This window comes from Gopherus evgoodei, chromosome 3 (assembly GCF_007399415.2).
Source record: "Gopherus evgoodei ecotype Sinaloan lineage chromosome 3, rGopEvg1_v1.p, whole genome shotgun sequence".
Classification (NCBI taxonomy): Eukaryota; Metazoa; Chordata; order Testudines; family Testudinidae; genus Gopherus; species Gopherus evgoodei.
The window spans coordinates 67,401,064-67,423,487 of NC_044324.1; the positions used below are offsets into that span (position 1 = coordinate 67,401,064).

Genomic DNA, 22,424 nt, shown 5'->3' on the forward strand with positions numbered 1-22,424 from the left:
TATCGAGGAATGATTTCCTGCAGTAAAGCTTTAGTAACAGCTCGGGCCTGGCAATGTCTGGTGGGGAAGCACTCTACCCACCCAGTGAGTTGATCAACAAAAACAAGTGTGTATTTGTAGCCTCTGCATGGGGGCATTTCAGCAAAATCAACTTGCCATTTCTGAAAAGGGTAGGTGGCCCATGGTCGGCCGCCCATGGGGGCAGGCGGACCACATCCTTTTTGATTTGTTTGTTGACAAGTAGGACAATTTGTAACAATTCTCTGAGCTTCCATATGTATGTCCAGTCCCTTAAGGGTTCGGGTGGTCAAATCAACCATTGCTCCCGACCCCATATGTCCTTCTTTGTGTAAGAGCATAAGAATTTCTCTCAACACGGGTCGGGGAACAAAGATCTCTCCTCCGGGTAGTTTTCACCATCCTGAGGAGATCTGTTGAGCCCCTATGCTCTGGGCATATTGTATTTCCTCCGCTGTGTACTGAGGAGGTGGGGCCCTGGCTTCAGTATCCTGTGTCAAGAGGAGCCATGCGGCTCCTTCGTGTGCGGCTTCTTTTGCCGCTTGATCAGCTATTTGATTATATTTGCGTTGTTCAGCTTGAGGGGTCTTCCCATGGGCACGCACATGGATTACGGCGACCCGCAGGGGAAGCATCAGGGCATCTAGGAGAGTTTTGATAAGACCCCCATGTGCAATCTTTTGGCCTGAAGCCGTAATGAATCCTCTCTCTTTCCACAGAGTTCCGTGGGCATGCACCACCATATAAGCATAACGACTATCAGTATACAAATTAAGAACCTGTCCAGCTCCCATTCTAAGGGCTTCGATAAGGGATACTAATTCTGCTGCTTGAGCAGATATGTTAGGGCTCAGTTTGAACTTATATACTCCTTTGTTTTTAACCACCACTGCTGCCCCAGTATGCCGCTTACCATTTAACATATAACTAGACCCATCTACATACGCTTCGATATCAGGGTTTGACCAGGGCACATCGGAGAGGTCTGGCCAGCGTTTAGTTTCTTGCTGCAAAACTTCAACACAGTCATGAGTGGGACTGGATTCCTGGGAAATCCGAGGGTCTGGTAACAAGGTTGCTGGGTTAAGAGAGCTAACAGCCCTAAAAGTTAGATGGGGGGCTTATAAAAGCCCTACCTCATACCGTGAGTGCCGACTGGGATTTAAGTGTTTCTCTCCGGCTCCTGTCCCTAATATTTGAGGCACTCCATGGGGAACCACAACTTCAGTGTCCCCACCCAGGGTTAACTTTTCAGCTTCCTGAACAAGGAGGCTGGTTGCCGCAACAGCTCGTAAACAGGCAGGCCATCCCCTGGCAACAGGATCTAATAGTTTTGAATAGTAACCAGTTGGTTGCCAGATTGGTCCTGAACGCTGACACAGGACCCCTGCTGCTACTCCATTTCTTTCATGGACATACAGGGTAAATGGCTTTCGAGGATCTGGAAGAGCCAAAGCAGGAGGCTGAGTTAAAGCTGTCTTAAGCTCTCAAAATGCTTTCTCCATCTCCCTGGTCCATTTCCAATAGAGCAAACCTTCTTTAGTTAAGGATTCATATAGGGGTTTGACTTTTCCCCCATAGTCAGGGATCCAGAGTCTACAAAATCCAGTCAATCCTAAGAAAGCCCTTAACTCCCGGAGATTTCGTGGTTGGGGACAAGTGAGTATGGCCTGGATTCTTTCTTTTCCCAATCTGCGATTTCCTTTGGAAAGATGATATCCAAGAAAAGTGACCTGTTGCTTCACTAATTGGGCTTTTTCCTTTGAAACTTTATACCCCTGCAACCCGAGGTAATTAAGGAGCTTTACTGTTTGCACTTTACAGGATGTCTCGCTGTCAGTACTTAAAAGCAGATCATCGCAATACTGAACTATGTTACATGAGGGGTGTTTAGCAAGGAATGGGGCAAGGTCTCTTTTTAGCTGGCTGCCAAAAATCTCAGGTGCACAGGTAAGTCCTTGTGGGACGACAGTCCACAGATACTGAGCCTTGTAATGGGTGTCTGGATCTTCCCATTCAAATGCAAACAGCTTTTGTGAGTCAGGGTGTAGAGGAATAGAGAAAAAGGCATCTTTTAAATCTATTACAGAGAACCAGCTATGAGTCTTGGGAATCTGACCAAGAATAGTATGGGGATTCGGAACTACTGGAAAGGGGGCTTCTATTTGCTTGTTCACCTGTCTTAGGTCTTGTACCAATTGATACTGTCCGTTAGGGTTAGGCACCCCTATTATTGGAGTATTGTATGGGGACGTGCCTTCCCTGAGCCAGCCACATCGCACAAATTTGAGAATTAGGGGTTTTAGACCAATTTGTGTAGCCAACTTCAGAGGATATTGTCGGACACGGATCGGACTGCTCCCTTCCTTAAGATGTATCCGCACTGGGGAGTCATTCCGAGCCCGTGGGACACTTCCCTTCTCTGCCCAGACCTCAGGATTAATCCCCGGTATCAGGCCCCCTTCTGTACTCTGGTATTCCTTATTTTTGGCAGACAATAAGGCCATCTGATAGTTTGAAGTTTGTTGTTTCGGAAACCTAACTTCAATAGTTCCATTGCTGAACGAGATTTCTGCCTGCAGTTTAGTGAGAATATGTCGTCCTAGCAAGGCAATGGGGCATGAGGGGCTACAGACGAACTGATGAGAGATCTGATGGTCTCCTATTTTAACTAAAAGGGGAAGTATTTTCTTTAATGCCATCTTCTGTCCTTCAATTCCCTGTACTATTTCATGTCCTACAGCCTTGCTTTGGGGGGCCTCAGTACTAGGGAGTAAACTAAGGGCAGCACCGGTGTCAATTAGGGCCTCTATTTGGCGGTCCCCTATCTTAATCTGTACCGCGGGATCCAACTCAGCAGCCTGTGCTGCTAAGAGGGGCCGCTGGGTCCCCCGGCCCTCCTATTGGGGAGAAGCACTGTCCGAATCTGCTGTGTTATAGAAAATTGGGAGTGCTGGAGCCTCATTTTTACGTCCCTTTTCCATAGATCGTCTTTTAGGACATTCATTTTTCCAATGTCCCTCCTCTCTACAGATGGCGCACTGATTGCGCCCTAAGCGGGGAAGTCGTTTCCTACCTCTTTCCCCAACATACCCAATGCCTTCGTTTCCCTTTCTTAAAGCCATTGCTAGGATCCAAGCTCCCTTCTTACGTTCTTGATTTTCCCATCTATCATATACCTTTAGAGCAATTTGTAACAGCTCCTCTATATTCTTTCCGGATGCTCCCTCTAACTTTTGCAATTCCTTTCTAATATCTTCATAGGATTGACCAATGAAGAGAGGAATTAACACACATTTCCCATTTTCATCCTCTGGGTTCAGGTCTGTGTATCTTTTACAGGTATCACAAAGTCTCTCATAAAAGGCGGCTGGATTCTCCTTTCTCTCTTGTCTGATATTATATAGTTTAGCCCATTTGGGGGGTTTTCGAATGCAACGTTTCATACCCTGCACTATAGTGGCAGCATATCGAGCATGTTTGGCTCGTCCTACTTTGATATATGACCACTTAGGGTCGCACTCGGGCACTCGATCAGCCACTGAGGCTGACTGGTCCATCTCTGTGACCCACTCACGGGCTTTTGCGACAACCATTCGCCTTTCCTCTGCTGTCAGTAATGTTCTCAAAGCTATTTGCATATCAGTCCATGTGGGGTTATGAGCTGTTATCAGCATTTCAAAGACTGTTGTAAGGGGGGCCGGATCATCTGAGAAAGACGGATTTTGTTGTTTCCAATTATATATGTCACTTGTAGTAAATGGGACATATACCATGGTCATTTCACCATCTTGTCCTAAGGTTTCACGTAGGGGCATTAGAAATGCCGAGCCACCTTGGTCCTTACTTCTTAATTCATAAGTATGTATGGGCCCTTTCTGTGTGGAGTCCGGGGAAATCCGGGTAGAGTCCTGTTCTACGCTTTTATCCTCTTTGTCCCCTGCAGACACAAAAGGGGTGCTAGTGCCCTCCCCTTCCCATAGGTGAGAAAGGTTTGGGTACAAGGGAGGAGGAGGAACCACATATTCCGGAGGTTGTGGGATTACGGGGGGGGGGGGTGGCATGGCTTTTTAATGGGGGTATTGGGTTTCTTAACCGGGGCTCAGGCCAACAAAATCTTAAGGGTCTTCTGCCTACATTTTTGTAACCAGGGAGGGGGATTGGCTACCAGATCCTGCCAAATGTCTATGTACGGATACTGGTCCCAATGCCCATCTCGGGTCACAAGCCATGCACAGCCTGTACAATGTCTAATTTTAATGTACCACCATCTGGCCAGTCTACCTTAAATGTCGGCCATTCTACCGTGCAAAATTTTATCAAATCTTCTTTACATAATACCATCCCATAATCTGCCTGGCGTCTAAACGCTGTCCAGTTATCTAACATGCATCCTAGGGGTGTTCCAGAATAAGAACTTTGAGTGGACCCCATAGACCCCATACTTAAGATTCAAACGCTATGTACATACAGATTTACAACAGATATTCACTGAGGTTCGGCTGACCCCCCTTGCAATCAAGATATCCTGGTCATCAGGTTTCCCCTTGCAGGAGTCTTGGGGCGGCTGGAGTCAGCTTAGTCCCAGATATAACTAGTAGCACTCACTCACCTTCCACACAGAAATACCAAATGCTTATACACGAGTTGAACTTCCAATACACAATAAGGAGAAGGAAGAAAAGCGCGAGTAGGAGCAAAAGAGCTAGGAGTTGTGTTAAACAACCCATAAACTAATACTACACACAAATTATTCACAAAACTATAACAATGCTACTAGTAGTATACCTTCTCGTCGCAGTTTCCGTCGTCCAACCCACACTTCGGGGGCGTTAATCCTCAATCCTTTGGAGGGAAACGCACTTACCACCCGGAGTGGCCGCGTCCGGCTTGGGGACGTTGAGGAACCAAAAACTCAGTGCTCTTGTGTCCTTTTGGGACTTACTCTAGAGAGGACACCGCTGCCCCGGTTGGCTGTGGTGGTCCGAGAACACGAGCCGCACAATCAGCTCGGGTGGCCACTTTTCTCGGTACCAACCTACTAGCCACCGATAGCGTCAGCGCCCTCTACAGGGAGAGTCCTGCCGCGGTCGCCAATTTGTTAGCCAAATTAGGCTCATTCTCCCCGGAGCTAGCCAATTACTCCAAAGAGGGACACAGAGAGCTTTGACTGTTTTATTGAACGATCAGCTGAGCGGGTGTCCCCCTCGACTAATGCCAGAGGAAGGGCACACCGAGGCAAGCTTTACATTGTATATTTATAGCATTTTACACGTCATATCGGACCACACTGGTCGGAACATGTTTTTCCTGAGTCATCCTGAGTCAGAGGTCGTGAGTACATAGGTGTATTTACCTGCTGATGTCTACATTCCACGTTGCTCTCCTTGACCATAGTACTAGCAGTGTTTACTGACCAGTGCTTGTGACAGCAGGTCATAGTGACAGCAGGTCATAGGCTAGTATTGCATACAACAAATTTTCAATTCATCCATTTACCTATCTTCAATTCATCGATTTACCCATCAATACTTACATATCCAAGTTATAACTTCACTTTGAATAGTAAAGTGCACACATTATATTACCTGTGTCCACTGATTTTAATCTGGAAATTGGACATAGCAGCAAAAGTGTTAAAATTATACAGCTAATAAATATTTGAAATAAACCTCTTAATTAAAAAAAGGAAAGCTGAAATCAATAAAAAAAAGTGGTGAAATAAATTATATCTGATATGGAGAAGAATGTCCTGTAAAGGGAAGTACATTTAAAATAACTACAGGAGACCACATTAGCACAATAACATTAGCTAGCACTTAAATGGAAAATTTACCGAATTTTCTTGTCTGAAAGGAAGTTCAGGACACACATCTCAAAAGCAGAGGTTCTTTTGACATTCAGGCACTTGAAATGGGACTGTAATTGGCTTAGTTTTATTTAACAGGGCAAAAATCTGATGCTTAGCCCTAGCACAGAGATGGTTTTGACTGATGCCTGTGAGTATATAGGGGTGTTCCTAAGGCAGGGATGGGCAAACTTTTTGGCCTAAGAGCCACATCTGGGTATGGAAATTGTATGGTGGGCCATTAATGCTCATGAAATTGGGGGTTGGGAGGTCTCTGGCTGGGGGCGCGGGCTCTGGAGTGGGGCTGAGAATGAGGGCTTAGGAGTGCAGGAGGTACTCTGGGCTGGGACCAAGGGTTCAGAGGGCGGGAGGGGGATGAGGGTTGAGGAACAGGAGAGGGTCAGGCGGCAGGCTCTGGGAAGTGCTTACCTCAGGCAGCTCCCAAAAACAGCAACATGTCTCCGCTCCTACGCGGAGGTGTGGCCAGGCAGCTCTGCGTGCTGCCTTGTCTGCAGGCGCCACCCCTGCAGCTCCCATTGGCTGCAGTTCCCAGCCAATGGGAGCTGTGGGTGCAGCACTTGGGGCAGGGTGCGGAGCACCCTGGCTGCGCATATGTGTAGGAGCCAGATAGGGGACATGCCGCTGCTTCTGGGAACCGTGTAGAGTGGGGCATGACCCTGCCCTACTCCCCAGTTGGAGCGCCGTAGCGGGACAAGCCCCAGATCCCGCTTCCTGGCGGGAGCTCTAGGACCAGATTAAAACATCTGGAGGGCCAGATGTGACCCCCAGGCCATAGTTTGCCCACCCCGTCCTAATGTGTCAAACGCCAGGTAGCTTTATTCCAGAAATAACTAATAATATATAGTTTATAGAAAGAAGAAATGGGAACACTTCTTTAAGTATATTATTTTCCAAAGTCAGTAGTGAGATCTGTCTGTGTATCATAGCTAACTAAAACATTTTATAGATGGTCAAGGGAATTTTATTTAAGGGTTGGTGAATCTTGTTTGTTTTATCAAGGATAACATTATAAATGGGCAGCAGTAAGTAATATTTGTGATAATTACCGGGTGAACTGCACATCTGACCTCACACCCTTTGGTTTCTCTGAGTGCATTTCCTCTCAGTAGTCCTAGATTACTATGTAGCAGTTCCATAACCATGAGAAACTTAATTAAGGCAATGGGTGAACTTAAAACACTACAGAAATTACAGCTGCAGCTGCACCCCTGTAGTACTTCAGTGTAGACACTTATACGGGGTTCTTCTGTTGCTGTAGGTAATCCACCTCCCCAAGAGAGGGAAGCTAGGTCGACAGAAGAATTCTTCCATCAACCTAGTGCTGTCTTCACTGGGGGTTAAGTCGGCTTAACTACATCTCATGGGTGTCGATTTTTCACACCCCAAGAGATGTAACTATACCAATATAACTTTTCATTGTAGGCCAGCCCAAAGTTCTATGAAGTGACAATAGTACTAAACTTAGGTACGTAAAGAAGCCTTTCAAATGAAATAGCTTCTTATACACCCACTATAAGGGACCAGGGCATAGGTGATCTGGCCTAGTGTTCGCAGCTGGGCTGGTGTCCATACATTAAGGATGACCACAAGACATTAGTCCATGAAGAGAGGTCAAAGGAATCAGTAGACCTAGGTTCAATAAGCAAGAGTCAGGGTCAGAGTTGGCTGGGGATGGAGACTGGAGATCAGAGGTACTACCAGGCTGGAATCCGGAGGCAAGAGTCAGAGTCAGGCTAGGGTTGTAGACTGGTGATCAGAAGACAAGATGTGGTCGGGAGTCACAGCAGGCCAGAAGTCCAGGGTACTTGACCAATCAGAAGGCTGCAGGGTACTGTCATTCTGGACCCTTTGGGCATTACTTCCTGCAGGCCCAGTCTCTGCAGTGTTTCTGGATGGGGCTGTGCCTGCCCTTCCAGCAGCAATGTGGGAATATCAACCATTCTAGGCTTTACAGATCTGGGTTCTAATCCCATGGATCCTTATTTATGAACTCACTTTAAGGCAGTGGTCCCCAAACATTTCATGTCATATCTCCCTTACCCCTGTATGTACCCCCGCTCCGGGTGCTGTGGTCGGGAACCAGGGATGGGGGCGGGGGCTGTGGTTCTCAGGGGTGGGGAATGTGGAGGGTTGTTGGGGTATATGTGGGGAGGGATGAGCATTCAGGGAGGAGTGCAGGATGAGGAATGTATGGGGTGGAGGCGCTTTGTTGAATAGCCCCTATTCATGCCATACAGGGCTGACAGCAGCTGGAGCAGAACTGGAGCAAGGTTGAGTGCTGCTCAGGTTTGGCTCAGTAGCCCCTTCATCATGACAGAGGGAAGGCTGAGCCAAATTTGAGTGAAAGTGGGGGGCTCCCAATTTCCACAGCGCATAGGCCCCAAAATTCTTTAATCACCATTAAACGGTTACATTGATGTTTTGTGGCTGTCTCATCATGAATTTGGCCTGATCGTGCAAACAGCTCCCAGTGGGCAGACACCTGCACCCTCCCAGAGCCTCAATGAAGTGATTGGGGCTTAACACCTTACTGAGTCGGTGAGCAAAAGCTATGCTGTATTCTTGCCAACTAATATATTTGTTCAAAAATGTACATATTTGTAAATAAATCAGTAGTAGCCTGTGTCTGCACCCACTCATTTCCTTCACACTAAGGAATGGAGAGATTTCTTGGGTGAAATTCTGAAATTGTTGGGATTTTTTTCATTGACATCCACAGGGCCAGGATTTCACCCCAGGATTCAAATTTGTTGCTATATTTATTATAATTATTATTTATTCATTATAGCACTTAGGAGACCTGGTCATGGACCAGGACCCCATTGTGCTAGGTGCTGTACAAACACAGAACAAAATGATGGCCCCTGCCCCAAGGAGCTTACAGTCTAACTATAAGACAAAAGATAACAGATGGATACAGACAGATGGGGGAGCACAATACTGGTGAGCATGTTAAGTAGTGGTCTGATCAAAGCAGCAGCCCAACCGTTGTTTGTGGGCATCACGGAGGATATTATTATTTATAGTTGCACTGCCTCCTGCTCACCCTGATTGGGAATCTTTTGTGCTAACTGCTGAAAAAACAGAGGTAGACACAGACCTTTCCCACAAGAGTAATCATATATTGTAACATCATAAACATGTAATCCTTTATTTACCATAACTGTTGTATAGAAATAGGGTATATATTAATAACCGAGCAATTGTTAACAAAAGGTGCAAATGATGTAATAGAAAACCATATAGTAATCCAATATAGTTTCTGTTATTAGAATTGATAGCACAGGAGTTGTACATCTAAATCAAAATATATTAGGCTGGGGGGATTGAGGAACTAACTGTTTCCATGATATTCCATTAATTGATGCATTAAAATTAGTATTTATTGTTAAATTTTCCAGTGTTTCAGCATTAAGCACAGCCATATTTTTGCTTTGAACCTGAATTTCTATATGAAATCTCTGATTTTCTAAGTACTTAGCAATCACTGAAATCATTTTAATAGAAAATGTAGGGCATTGTCACAGGAATTTAGCATGTGTTGAATACGAAGTAGTGGAAACAGTGCTTTTTACTTGAATTCCTTGTATTGATTTGTGAAAATGGAATGACAAACAGATGCAAGACCTAAGGGCTATAGGATATTATGAACAGATAAATGGATAACGAATATGTAGAAGAACAACTTAGAAGGAAACAAGTAAGGCTTTATATAGTAAAGAATTAAATTAAAGGAAAAATATCCAAATAAGGCAGAGTTGTATACATCACCTGGTTTTACACAAGATGGAATTTGCATTAATTATGAGGGTTAAGAAAAATGTCTCCAAAAAAGATAACTGTTCTTAACATCATCTCTCTTCAATATTTAAAAGCATATGGATGATGTAAACATACTAACTTGGGACAGTAGAAACCAATATTAATGTTAAGATCTGAATATCTATCAATTGAACTAATATCATTGCATCAGATTTTAAGTTGTGTTTCCCACTGCCGGGCAGATTCAGGGATTGGGCTGACCCGTGATGCAGAGGAAGGCCACCTGAAAATTCAGCTCTGGCATTTCCTTTCCTCTGGGTGGTAGTTGTGACAATTTGGGAATATATCTGTATCAAATTAGGAATTTCATTGTGTTTTGTGGATGCCATTCTGTGTTTGTAACCTTCATTGTGGATGAAAGCATCCATTTTGTACCAGAGGCTTGATGACTAGTGAACAGGTGATGTTTGAGGAGCTATCACCAAGCAATCGAGGGCGATTATTACTGAAGGGCACTTGTGTAAAGGAACAGTGGGCATCTGTTGGGAGATCCTTTGAATTTGAATGACTGTTACACAGAAGCCGACAAGAGGTAGGGGGCTGAAGCCTTGACCTCCCCGCAGCTTGCAGTGCATGGGAAAGAGGGGACAAAGTCAGTTTTAAAAGAGGTGCTTCTCTAAAGCAGAGTTACACTACAAACTTTTGCCAGTTTCATGGGGTGTGATCCCTGATTGACATAGCTGTGCTGGCCAAAGCCCCGAGCATAGACACAGTTATAATGGCAAAACTGCACTTTGCTGATGTAGTTTACTTCAGTCAGGGGGCTGGAATAAGCGACACTGTCAAAAGCAGTTTTGCGGTATAAATTGCCTCCACTGTAGGAGCACTTTGCCAGTAAAGTATGCTGGTATAGCTACACTGGAAAAGTGATCTTAGTGTAAACCTGACTGAAGCCAGAGAGGCCAACCAATGCCAGAAGTAAGAAAACCAGCCAAGCAGGTAAAGAGCAGCCTGGCTTGAGGTCTTGGATCAAACCCAGGACTCACAGGGGTGGTGACATCAGACTGAGGGAGTTGCATTAAGGAGTTTATTGTTTGCCATAAATCTGTAATTCTCTTGGGCTTTGTAAGAGTAAAGTGTTTGTGGATAAGAAATTCCTTTGCTCCGCGCATGTTTCTTTGCTTTACTGCCCACATAGTCCTTGAGGGGTGTAGGTACTAGAGCTTCCACTGCCAGGTGGAGTCTAGGGGCCAGTGGATAAACAACTGGAGGCACAGGTGGGCTATGACCCTGGTTCCAGAGTCTAGGTGGCCATTCTGCAGGGTCCCAGAGCCAAAGAAGGGTGTCATTCATGCAGTCTATATCTGGGTGTGTGCCTGAGAGCTAGGAACAGTGAGCAATCACTGCCCAAACCCAGCTGGCGCAGCAACCCATGGGATTCAGTGGTTGGATCCAATCACCACAGACTGGTGTGAATGCAGATATGAGGGTGGAGCCATGTTATAACAGTTGGAACCTTTACACTCCTCTTTGTCAAAGTGTTGCACGTGGCTGATCCAAAAGGGTCAACGAGGGTGTGGGGCATATTTGCCACTTATCCCTAAAGCAGTCAGCTGTAAAGGGGAAGGGTAGAGTGCACTCTCTTAAAGGGGAGATGCAGTAGCTGTGATCCCCTGGAACTCTGAGAGCCATTGGATTGTCTGAGGCACAGCGCCTCCTAGATTTTCAGAGATGGGGCAGCACAGCATTCAGGGGGCAATGCATTAATGACACAATTTTACATCATTCTGAAAACAAGAACTATTAATTGTAGGACCCAATCATCTACTCATCCCTCAGGAATCAGTAGTGCAGGGGGTTGCAAACTTCATTGCGCCGCACCCCCCCTTCTGACAACAAAAATTACTACAGGACCCCAGGAATGGGGACTGAAGCCTTGGCCTGCCCAAGCCCTGCTGCCCCGGGTGCGAGGGGGCAAAGCCAAAGCCCCACCGCCCCAGGCTGGGGGCCAAAGCCAAAACCCAAGGGCTTCAGCCCCAGGCAGGGGGCCTATAACCTGAGCTTGCTGCTCTTGGGCTTGGGCTTTGGCCCCAGGCCCCAGCAAGTCTAAGCCAGCCCTGGTGACCCCATTAAAGTGGGTCACAACCCACTTTGGGATCCTGACCCACAGTTTGAGAACCACTGCTAGAATTTTACCTGACAAGGGGTGGAGGGCACGGTCCTAGAACCAAGATAAACTGTTATGTTCTTAAGTATCAGAGAGGTAGCCATGTTAGTCTGGATCTGTAAAAGCAGCAAAGAATCCTGTGGCACCTTATAGACTAACAGACGTTTTGGAGCATGAGCTTTCGTGGATGAATACCCACTTCTTCAGATGTCATGCATCTGAAGAAGTGGGTATTCACCCACGAAAGCTCATGCTCCAAAACATCTGTTAGTCTATAAGGTGCCACAGGATTCTTTGCTGCTGTTATGTTCTTCTTTTAACTGAATGAGCAAACATTTTAATTTCTAATAAACTGAATCATAAATCAAATATTATTTTATTTGCATTACAGTAGCACCTAGCCGTTATTATTTGGATGATGCCATTTATGTGTCATAGAAGTTTTATAGGTTACCAAACTGAAATTGCAGAAGCTGATGCAAAGTCAGCGGTAATCGAAGATGTGAGAAAAATTTTGTTCTTTCTTTTTCTGGTAGCTTGAAAATAATAAATACATTTGTTTTCAAGGCTTTCTGAACCAGAGGTGGTGTAAATTGGCATAGGTCCATCTGACCTATTGGAGTTAAGCTGATTTATACCAACTGAGAATCTAGTTCTATGCGTTTCCAATAATATAGAGATGCTGGTTTTAGCTGAAGCTTATATTAAAGCTTATTTTATAGGACTATTTTGATAAATTCTGTTTCACTTTCTGAGTTCCTGGAAATATATTAACCATTGGCATAGAGACCCCAATCTATAATGAGCTCTGTACTGTGTGACAAAGTTCCTCCTCTACTTTGGTGGGTCCTGCACTTACTGGTGGATTTTGCTAGCCTCAGAGATCTTCCTGTGTTGGATCAGGAGTTGAGAGGTTTTGGGGGAAACCCAGGCCTGCCCTCTACCCCAGGTTCCAGCCCAGGGCCCTGTGGACTGCAGCTGTCTAGGGTGCCTCCTGGTATAGCTGCGTAACAGCTACAACTCCCTGGGCTACTTCCCCATTGCCTCCTCCCAACACCTTCTTTGTCCTCACCACAGGACCTTCCTCCTGATATCTGTTAATACTTGTACTCCCCAGTCCTCCAACAGCACACTCTCTCACTTTCAGCTCTTTGCACACACCTCACTAACTGGAGTGAGAGCCTTTTTATACCAGGTGTCCTGATTAGCCTTAATTAATTCTAGTAATTTCCCAATTGGCTACAGGTGTCCTAATTAGCCTGTCTGCATTAATTAGTTCTAGAATGTTCCTGAGTGTTCTGGAATAGTTCCTGTTATCCTACCCATGGACAAGGGACCTGCTTAATCTGGAGCTAATGTATCTACCTTTGACCACTCTCTTGTAGCCATCTGGCCTGACCCTGTCACAATGGACAGGGCCTATACCCATTAGAAGCCCCATTGCAAACCATGTCATAGTTTAGTGCTCGACATAATATTATGAAATGTTATTTTAAGTACAAAAAATATAAGTAAAATAAGAGAAGAGCTATGGTTTTGTATGCAAATCTCTTGTATGCAATAGCTAGTATAACTAATAACTATGACTCTTTTATGACTGGGAAAAATAACGCAGAATTTACAATATCAGCATTTTTTCTTTACTTAAATACCATCTGAATCTGTAAAATAATGGTCTGGAGCCAAGGGAACCTGATGGCCACAGCAGGTATGCGGCAAATTAACCAAAGGTTATTTAGAGTTTTAATGAATAATTATATTAATTAATGTGGAAACTGAAATAGTTTTTAGCCATTTGAATATTATATTAAGAGAAATTTCTTATCACAGAAAAGCATTTGAGAAGCATGCTAATTTAACAACTAACTACAGTTTGAATCCTAATTAGACAGACAAAAACAAACAAAAAGCACTAACAATATCTGGATTTTGCTCACCCTGTTTGATTTCATTAATTATCAGCCCAGTTTATTGGAGCCCTATATAACCTTTTGTTAATTTCATATTTGATCTGCTTTCCTGGGCCATAGATCAGATACATTATATATGCGCAAGGGCTGCAAGACTTAAACACACATGCTTATCTCCTACTGATGTTAATGGGAATTTTGAATGCAAAAAAAGTCAGTTCAGATGGAGCTGATACTATTGTGTCCTGTTGAGCAGAATTTATAGCACTCCAGGAAGTAGTGAAGACTTTTTTCCCACCCAAATCAACCAAACAATCTGTTTTATCAATTACTGGGAAAACTTGAGCTTGGTTACTCACCCCCTTCTACAAAAGGCTTCAGTTTGTAGTGTATGTGTAGTCACGGGTGCAGTCTGTCTTGATGAGTTCCTTAAGCAGATTAGAGAACAATGAGGTTTTATTCGGATTTACTTATGTGTGTGTGTTGCTTAGAATGACACATTTACAATGCCTTTTAAAATGGTAGGAAGTCACTATAAGGAATCCAATAACTGTCCAAATTGTTAGGTGTATTTCCAGTTATGCTTGGTCCTTGTGTCTCCATCACTGAGGGAAAAACAAAAAATCAACAACATTCAAAGTATTTAAAAGTCTGAATTTTATTCTCATTTTAGTAGTAAGTAGGAATTTTCTGTAGGCTCATAGCTTCACCCACCTTCATATATAAAATAAAAATCATAAATTTGATTTGTTTTACACAGTAGTAGCTCCAATGAACTCAGGGAAGTTAATCTACGCTCACACTGGTGTAAGGAAAATCAGAATCAGGTGAATGGTGTCTAAGTAGGTGAGCAGCCACACACAAAAAACATTTAGTAAAGTATCTATATGAGTCTGATCCTGCTCACTCGTGCCAAAAGTACCTTTAAAGTCAATGGTTTGGGAGGAGTAAGGACAATGTAACTGGGTCCCAGAAGTCCTGCCTCAGTAGGACAGAAAATGGAAAGGAAAATGTAAAATTCTATCTCCAACTCCCTCAGTTGCTCCTTTGGTATTGAAGTACCTGTAGCGTTTAAAGTCTTCCAGTGGTTTGAGGCATCTAACAGTAGTAGCTCGTGCCAGCTGTAATAACTGGTCATAGAATCATAGATAATCATAGAAGGGACCTCAGGAGGTCATCTAGTCCAACCCCCTGCTCAAAGCAGGACCAATCCCCTGGTACAAGCACTGGGTTTCATTCTTGACTCTGATTTTCCTGTCTTGTGGTCTAAGACAGAATTTCAAATTTATTCAAGTGTAGCTTATGACCTATGAGTTTCTTATACCCTTTAAATGATGAATTTTAAAAAAAATCTCATATAGAAATATAAGTTGAAAAATATGACTCTTCCATTCACTTAGCTACAGCAATAGCCACTGGAGATCTGATCCTGCATACCCATGCAAGGTAATAGGATCATTTGCCAAGTGGTTGCACTTAAAATGTATTTTATTTGTGAAAAATTCTGCTGGCTTGAGAGAGAATCTCTATACTTAAATGGGCAGTACTGCTAGAAATGGTGATGTCTTGCAGAATAAAACTGAGATGTTTCAATCTATGTATCTGGTCTAAAAGAATTCATACTCTTGCAAAGAATGTCTGAAAGCAAATTCTTTATCTCTTTTACTCCCTTGACTTAAATATGCCCACATGGATTTTTTTCTTCAAAATGTGTGTGTGAAAGAGAGAAATTGTGCTTTCTGACAGAAAAGACCTTGTACCACAGGACACCTTGAATCACATATAAGATTTCAACACACGTCTCCCCCGCCCACCCAGACACACTTGCTATAGCTATGAAAACACTGAGAACAGTCATTCCTAATGGGAATATTGGAAATGAACTCTAAACAAAACGGGCAGTAACAGGCACCAGTGTGATGTTACATAAAGTTCAGTATACTTTACCTCATTTATTATATCAGCAGTATATGCTATGAGTTTCAGCCAAATGGTTAATGCTGTAAAATAATACTTCCTATGGTATTCATGAATGAATTTCATTCTTGCCTATTCTAGCTCAGAAGCATTAGTGGGGCCTGGACCATTAAGGAGAGCATATTTCTATGTGTATGAATCAGATTCAGTACATGGGATGGAGAGATTATGACAGTTTCAGTGTGCTTCCCATGCATATGCATTCCCAGTTTGCCATACAAACTGGTTTTGTAGTAATTAATTCAAAATGTGACTAGATTTTAACAAGCAAGAGATTTTAATGGGAAACAAGACAATGATTGGAGATCTGCCATGTGCCCCTCCTTCCACCACTCCCAAAGAAAAAATAAACTTCACCAATGGAATCAAGCGTAAAATAACCTAGATCCTTTCCATGAACACACAAAAAGTCGGAAACTTCATCTGACCACATGTAAGCCAGATTTAGCCATATACAACATAAAAGTGGTAGCTAAATAACTAAAATACCATTTCTCTAATTTTTCCAACCAGATTGTATTTCCTTTTTTCATTCTTGGCCTACAGGGAATTGACCTACAGGAAATGTGCCACATACTAAACCACTATTGGGAATTACTACAAAAAGGAAGTATTTTGCAATATAGTCAATGAATTGATTAAGCAAGAAAATGAATAAGAAACATAAATACTCTGGAGTACTGTGAAGTAATTCTGTCCATAGAAGTACCTTAATGCTTGCTGAAATAGTGTAATTAAAAACTCCACTAATCTATCATATTAATTGTTCTTTGGATTTTTTTAAACAAATCAGTGTTAGGCCTTTTCTGTTACTGTGTTATGATTAAGGTGCTCTCATCTTAGGTTTATATGTGATTTATTAATTTAAATACAAGGATTTACAAAGGTGAAAAAGGAAGCTTCCAATGGGCTTGTAAGTACAGTTTAATACATGTAATAAATTTAAATCAAGCTGACACATCTATTTAAGAAGGAATTGCATGTTTGGAAAAAGCTGTACACAAGGCTAAGCAAACACAATACAGAATATATAAGGCCATTAATTATAAGTTAAGTGGGCATTACTACACACCACAAAACTATTTATGCCATTAGTTCATGTAAATGAGTCCCTGAGTTAACCATAGATGCTGTGTACAACTGATTTACTTTCGGGAGTGTTAGGCTCTTACTGTCTAAGAACAACAACATATGAATGATTTACTGAAAAAAAAATCAAAGGTGAGTCAACCCTTTTCCTGCAAATATTCATCTGTTTAGTTTATTTGTAATGCTTGCTTACTGGTACCACACTAGTCCTCATCCTGTAAGGATAACAACTCAATTGGTTGACATAGAACAGCTTTATTCTGAACAGAGAAATGTTTGTCACCTGCCAAATAACTTTCATCCTTCATTTCTTGATAAATTGCTTAATAAGTTCCTTCAAGTACTTTTCTCTTCCCTTTGCAAGTTAACCAGACTTTCATTTAATCATTTTAAAACCAGGATACCATATCAATGACATTTTGGGAGGAAATCTAAATGAAGATTATAGTACCATGCCTGAATTTAATGCCTTTGAATGCCTTTAATGTCTTTCAGTTCAGATCACTTTAAGAAATAGTGGGCCAAATTCTACTTCGTTAAACTGCTGCAACTCCACTGACTTCACTGGTGGAACTGAAAGCAGAATTTGGCCTGCTGTATGTGCTGCAAATATAGGCTGAAACTTTTGAAATGGGTAGACAATTGAAAGACAATTTTATCTTGAAAGTAAAAAAAGCAAGGCCAGATTTTCGAAGGTTTTACACACACAGTTGTATGTGGAAAACTTACACACAATTTGCACATGCATTTACTGGGACACAAACTGTGTATGCCATTGGCCAGTTATGGTCACTTCTGTTACCTGACTTTAATGAGAGCAGGAACCAGCCCTAAATCAGCAGGACAATACTGCTAACACGTGCTGCACCAGATGAGCACATGGAGGTTTTATCTCAGACTGTTACAGAATGAAACTTTGTTTCTTGAATTCCTGTGTGTGGCCTAAATTATTTCACATGCATATCATTACCATGGAGTAAAATGAGAATGTGCCTGCCAGAATACTAAACTTTCAAAATAAGAGCCCAGTTTTGAATATGTATATGATTGGGTATCTTGTAAAATCACCACGGGCCTGATTGTGGAACTTTGAAAGTCACTGAGAGTTTTGCCATTGACTGGACACTTAATTCTTTCACATTAAATAGCTGACTTTAGAAGATATTTTGTGATGCACAGGTCAGGATTGTGCCCTTAATAGGGAAACTTATGGGTGTTTGTATTTACTGTATGGATGTGCAAGTCTTAGATTTTGATGCCATACAGAGCCGGTTAGGTTTGATTCAGGAAAAGGAATACAGTTGCATTAGATGAATTGATTCATCAGGCATAATTGTCAAGTATTTCTTGCTATTTTGTTTCTAGAGCCTGAAACAGTCATGTCTCTTATTTCCCCTTTGCAGGAGTTTGTCATGATTGTTGTGTTTGGTTTCGAATATATCATTCGCATCTGGTCAGCTGGCTGCTGTTGTCGCTACCGAGGATGGCAAGGAAGATTGCGATTTGCAAGGAAACCATTCTGTGTAATCGGTGAGTTTCCCAATTAATTTCAATGTAAATGCCAAAAGTTACAACCTAGCCATCACAGATTGGCTGATTTCTTGTACACATCATGGCAGATTCAGTTTATTTACTTGATTTTACTGTAATTTTTTTTAAAAATGTCTGATTTGGAACCAACAAGTTGGTGCAATAGTGAACCTGTGTAACAGCAGGATCTTGGCTTCATTACCCTCATTCTCTGACCTCCCTGTTCTCTCCAGTTGCTATTTGCACTCACTTGTTGCATCTCATTTAAATTAGATTATAAACTCTTAGGGGCAGGAGACATACCTGCCTGTGTTTGTACAGGACCAGACACCAGGGGTCCCCAACCTAATTGCAGTAGCACCCAAAGGCCCCAATGCAAATAACAAATAATCTCACCATCAGTTGCAGGGGGCTGTAATGAGGGAAATATGAGTTGGTGGAGTTCTCAAAACCTTCCCAAAAGAATCACTTTTGTTGAAGCTGTGATGTTTAGAGTGCGAGAGCAGCCAATATTAACCATGCTGCAGGTTCCTTACAAGTACACTAACCAAGATAAGTGTGGGTGTGTCAGGTAAAGGTTGATTAGGAGCATATAGAGAAGGTCAGAGTGGGTTTCTGCCATTTTGCATTACTCAGAGGTGTATCATCTATAAAAACATCATTATTAAGCACTTTATGGTAATTCCTGTAATTATCAATTATAGGGGCTGATTTTCCAATAATTACAGTAGAACTTTGAGTCCCATATACAAACCGTGGTTAGCCAGATCTAATGTGACCTTAGGGAACAACATGTTCCCTGAGGCTTACTGCACAGTTTGCTAAAGAGGAAAGTAGGGAGAGGAAGTTACCTGTTTCCCCAAGACCAACTGGCTGAAGAGGAGACAGAAGGGACTTGTGTATAGAAACTCCACTCTTTCCTGCCTTCCACAGGCAGCCTTCATTGGGGAAGCCAGCCCCTCAGACATTCCCTCTCCTGCGTTCAGCAATATGACTCCCCTGATTAATCAAACCCATGGGTATTAGTAATCAAGATTCTACTGTACATAATTCAAGACAACAGAACCAGACAATTCAGCACAGGTGGTTTATTAACCATAAAATAAGTCAAACATTTAAATAACAGAAACATATAATATCCCAGGTTACTTTCTGCTTTCCTAGAACTCTTTGGAGATAACCACAATTTGTGCAATCCAGCTTCAGTTTATCTTCAGTTTTCTTTCCTCCTACTGTGTGCAAGTCCTTTGCTGCTAACATACTTCACTTTGGAGGTGTTAATTCCTTGCATAAAGGAAGTTAGTTAAGGGACACAGTCATGCTCAAAGCTATATATCCAAACCTGTATTGCTTATGAACCTGTCGATAATTAAAGAAGGTCTGTTCTGGGCACTAACCCAAGAGAACAAGGTGAGTATAAAGCACCCCATGTAGCCAGGCACCATAACGCAGCTTTCAGTACCTGGTGGGTAGCATGCTCCACAGTGCTGCTGTGTCCCCCCTGCGTGCCAAAGAGCAGGAAGGAGTGAGGAGTGAATATAGCTTTGACTCCAACCCCCAGCAGTGTATTTACACCAGCATATCGGGGAGCACACTCTGGCAGTCAGTCTCCCTTCTGGGCCTAGGAGCAACACTACAACATAGGCACCATTGCGTGGGGCTAGGTCACAATCTAGACCATAATTTTAAGCAATTGTTATAGATTTTTCACTGTTTTCACTGGTTGTTTCTTGCTCTTCACTTGTTTCTAACTATTAAACTGGCCCCATTTGTTCCTGTCTCTGCTTTTTCTCATGGACTGTAATATTCTCATGCTTCATGCCTCATGCTGCAGCATTTAAAAAATGAACTAATGGAAAAAAACGTAATGAATACCTTTCTATTTGTTAGCATTTGTAAAATGTTTTTCCTGGGGGGACTCTCAATGTTGGGCCTAAATTATTTGACTGTATTGCTCTAAATACTTAGCAATTTTCCTTTATGGGTTATTTTACTTTTACTTTTTGGATCACTTGAAAACTAGAATTCTTTTCTATTTTTTTAATAGGTCTACTAATTGTGTTGATTCATACAGCTTTATAAGCTGAACTCCCCATTAAAGTCAATGCAGAGTTCCTCTAAAATCCCATGGCCAGATTTGGCTTTTTGTTATTCAGTCCTTATTTACAGTTTATTCATTCTACTTCCCATTTCAATGTAATAGTGATATCTTTACAGCCATGGTCTGTTTGCCCTTAATTTAACTTGCCCATATGTCCTCAGCAGATCTAACTACTTTTGCAGTCAAACACAATTACTTAGGTCAGTGGCCTAAGAGATGGAAATAAATGTTCGGATTACAAAAAGGTCAAGTTCAGAGAGCCTTTGTTTTTTTCAGCTTTCACTAATGACTATCAGTGGCTAAGACCAATACTTACAATAAGAAGCCTATGATGTCAGTAAGTCTGACAAGTTAGTTTACAAACAACTCTGTGTGCTCCTTGGTAAGAAAAGATACATCAGTACATGTTGGCCAGCTTTGCACCCTACTTGCTGTCTCAGAGGAAATGGGAAATAGAATTGTGTTATTCATCCTAGCTGTGCATTTTGTGTTAGATTGAAAGCTGCCTGCTATCCCTTATTTTACCTAATTACTACTTGACCAGCATATCTCATCCACAGAGCACACAAGCACCGACCCATGTGCTAAGCATATCAATTTGAAGCTGGAATTTCAGCACTGCAAATGAATGTTGCCATGTCGTGCTGTAGAGGTACGGAAGCTGTTCCATACCACTGATAATTTTTGTTGCCCTTTTCTGTACCTTTTTCAATTCCAGTATATCTTTTTTGAGATGGGGCGACCAGATCTGCATGCAATATTCAAGATGTGGGCATATCTAGGACACATTTACCCTAGGATGCTGTAGTGCCACAAAACAAAAAAATCTGAGCCGCTGCAAAATTACATAATTTTCATTAAAAGTCAATAGGAACAAATCTGTGTATATGCAGCACCTCGCACAATAGAGTCTTGTCCATGACTGGGCCTCCTAGGTACTATTGCAATATTTAAAAAAAGAAATAAGAATAATAGCAAGAAACTGACAGTTCTGTTAGACAATTCATTGACATCCCAAAACAAAAAATGCCTTGAATGGCAAAAATACACTTCTTCCTTTAAAAAGGCATTGACTTTGTAGCTAGCATAGGGAAGGATGATGTAGTTATTAGAGCTGGGCGAAATGTTTTTTGGAAAAATAGTTTACTTGTTGAAAATTTCCACTACATGCATCTGACGAAGTGGGTATTCACCCACGAAAGCTCATGCTCCAAAACGTCTGTTAGTCTATAAGGTGCCAGGACTCTTTGCTGCTTTTGTTGAAAAACGCGGTTTCAGTCAACCCAAAACTATCTGTAAATTTGATCCTATAAATTTCATCTGGGAAAAACTTTTCCAGGGCCAGATTCAGAGTATGAGCATCCCCATCCCTCCCTATAACCTTAAGCACAGTGATTAAGGAACTTGGGATGTGGAAGAGCCAGGGTTTGAATCCCCATTCTGGAACAGGAACTTGAACACAGATCTACTCCTCCCATATGAGCACCCCCACCACTAGCCTATAGGGTATTCTGTGGGGTTACACTCAGTCTCTCTGAGTCTCTTCACTTTGAGTACATATTAGAGCAGAGACTTGAACTCAGCCTCCACCCCTCAAGGCAGTGCCCTAACCACCAGGGTAAAGACTAGTCTCCCCAGTTGCAGCTGTTCTAATTTGAATAAACACACAAAAATTCATACGGCCAAAGACAGAGCGTGAGAACAACTCTTTAGCTTGGTGATTGAAAAATCAATTATTTGCGCATCTCTTATAGTTATCCACTGTGATGGGGAGAGGAGGACTTGGGGTTCTGTTTTAGGTGGAGCTGGGACATCTAGACAGCTTCAGAGACAAACTAGAGGGATGGATTTATGACTTATGAATATAAAGATGATAGCTGAAGCCATAAAGCTGATGAGGTCACCCAGGTCTGGAAAGGGCAAAGGAAGGGACATGTCCCTTTTGGTACAGATTGGAAAGTAGGAGAGAGAAGAAGGTAGAACTGCCCAGGAAGAGGACAC

General features: G+C 42.5%; 1 protein-coding gene across 2 annotated transcripts in view; it reads left to right on the forward strand.

Annotated features, from left to right (window-relative positions):
* The window catches only part of KCNQ5 (potassium voltage-gated channel subfamily Q member 5), a 513,967-nt gene that overhangs the window by 384,043 nt on the left and 107,500 nt on the right, over positions 1 to 22,424 (forward strand). For both annotated transcript variants that reach the window (XM_030555755.1, XM_030555756.1), the window contains exon 3: positions 18,196 to 18,322. In XM_030555755.1, the coding sequence (XP_030411615.1) occupies positions 18,196 to 18,322 (127 nt within the window). The remainder of the gene's footprint in view (positions 1 to 18,195; positions 18,323 to 22,424) is intronic.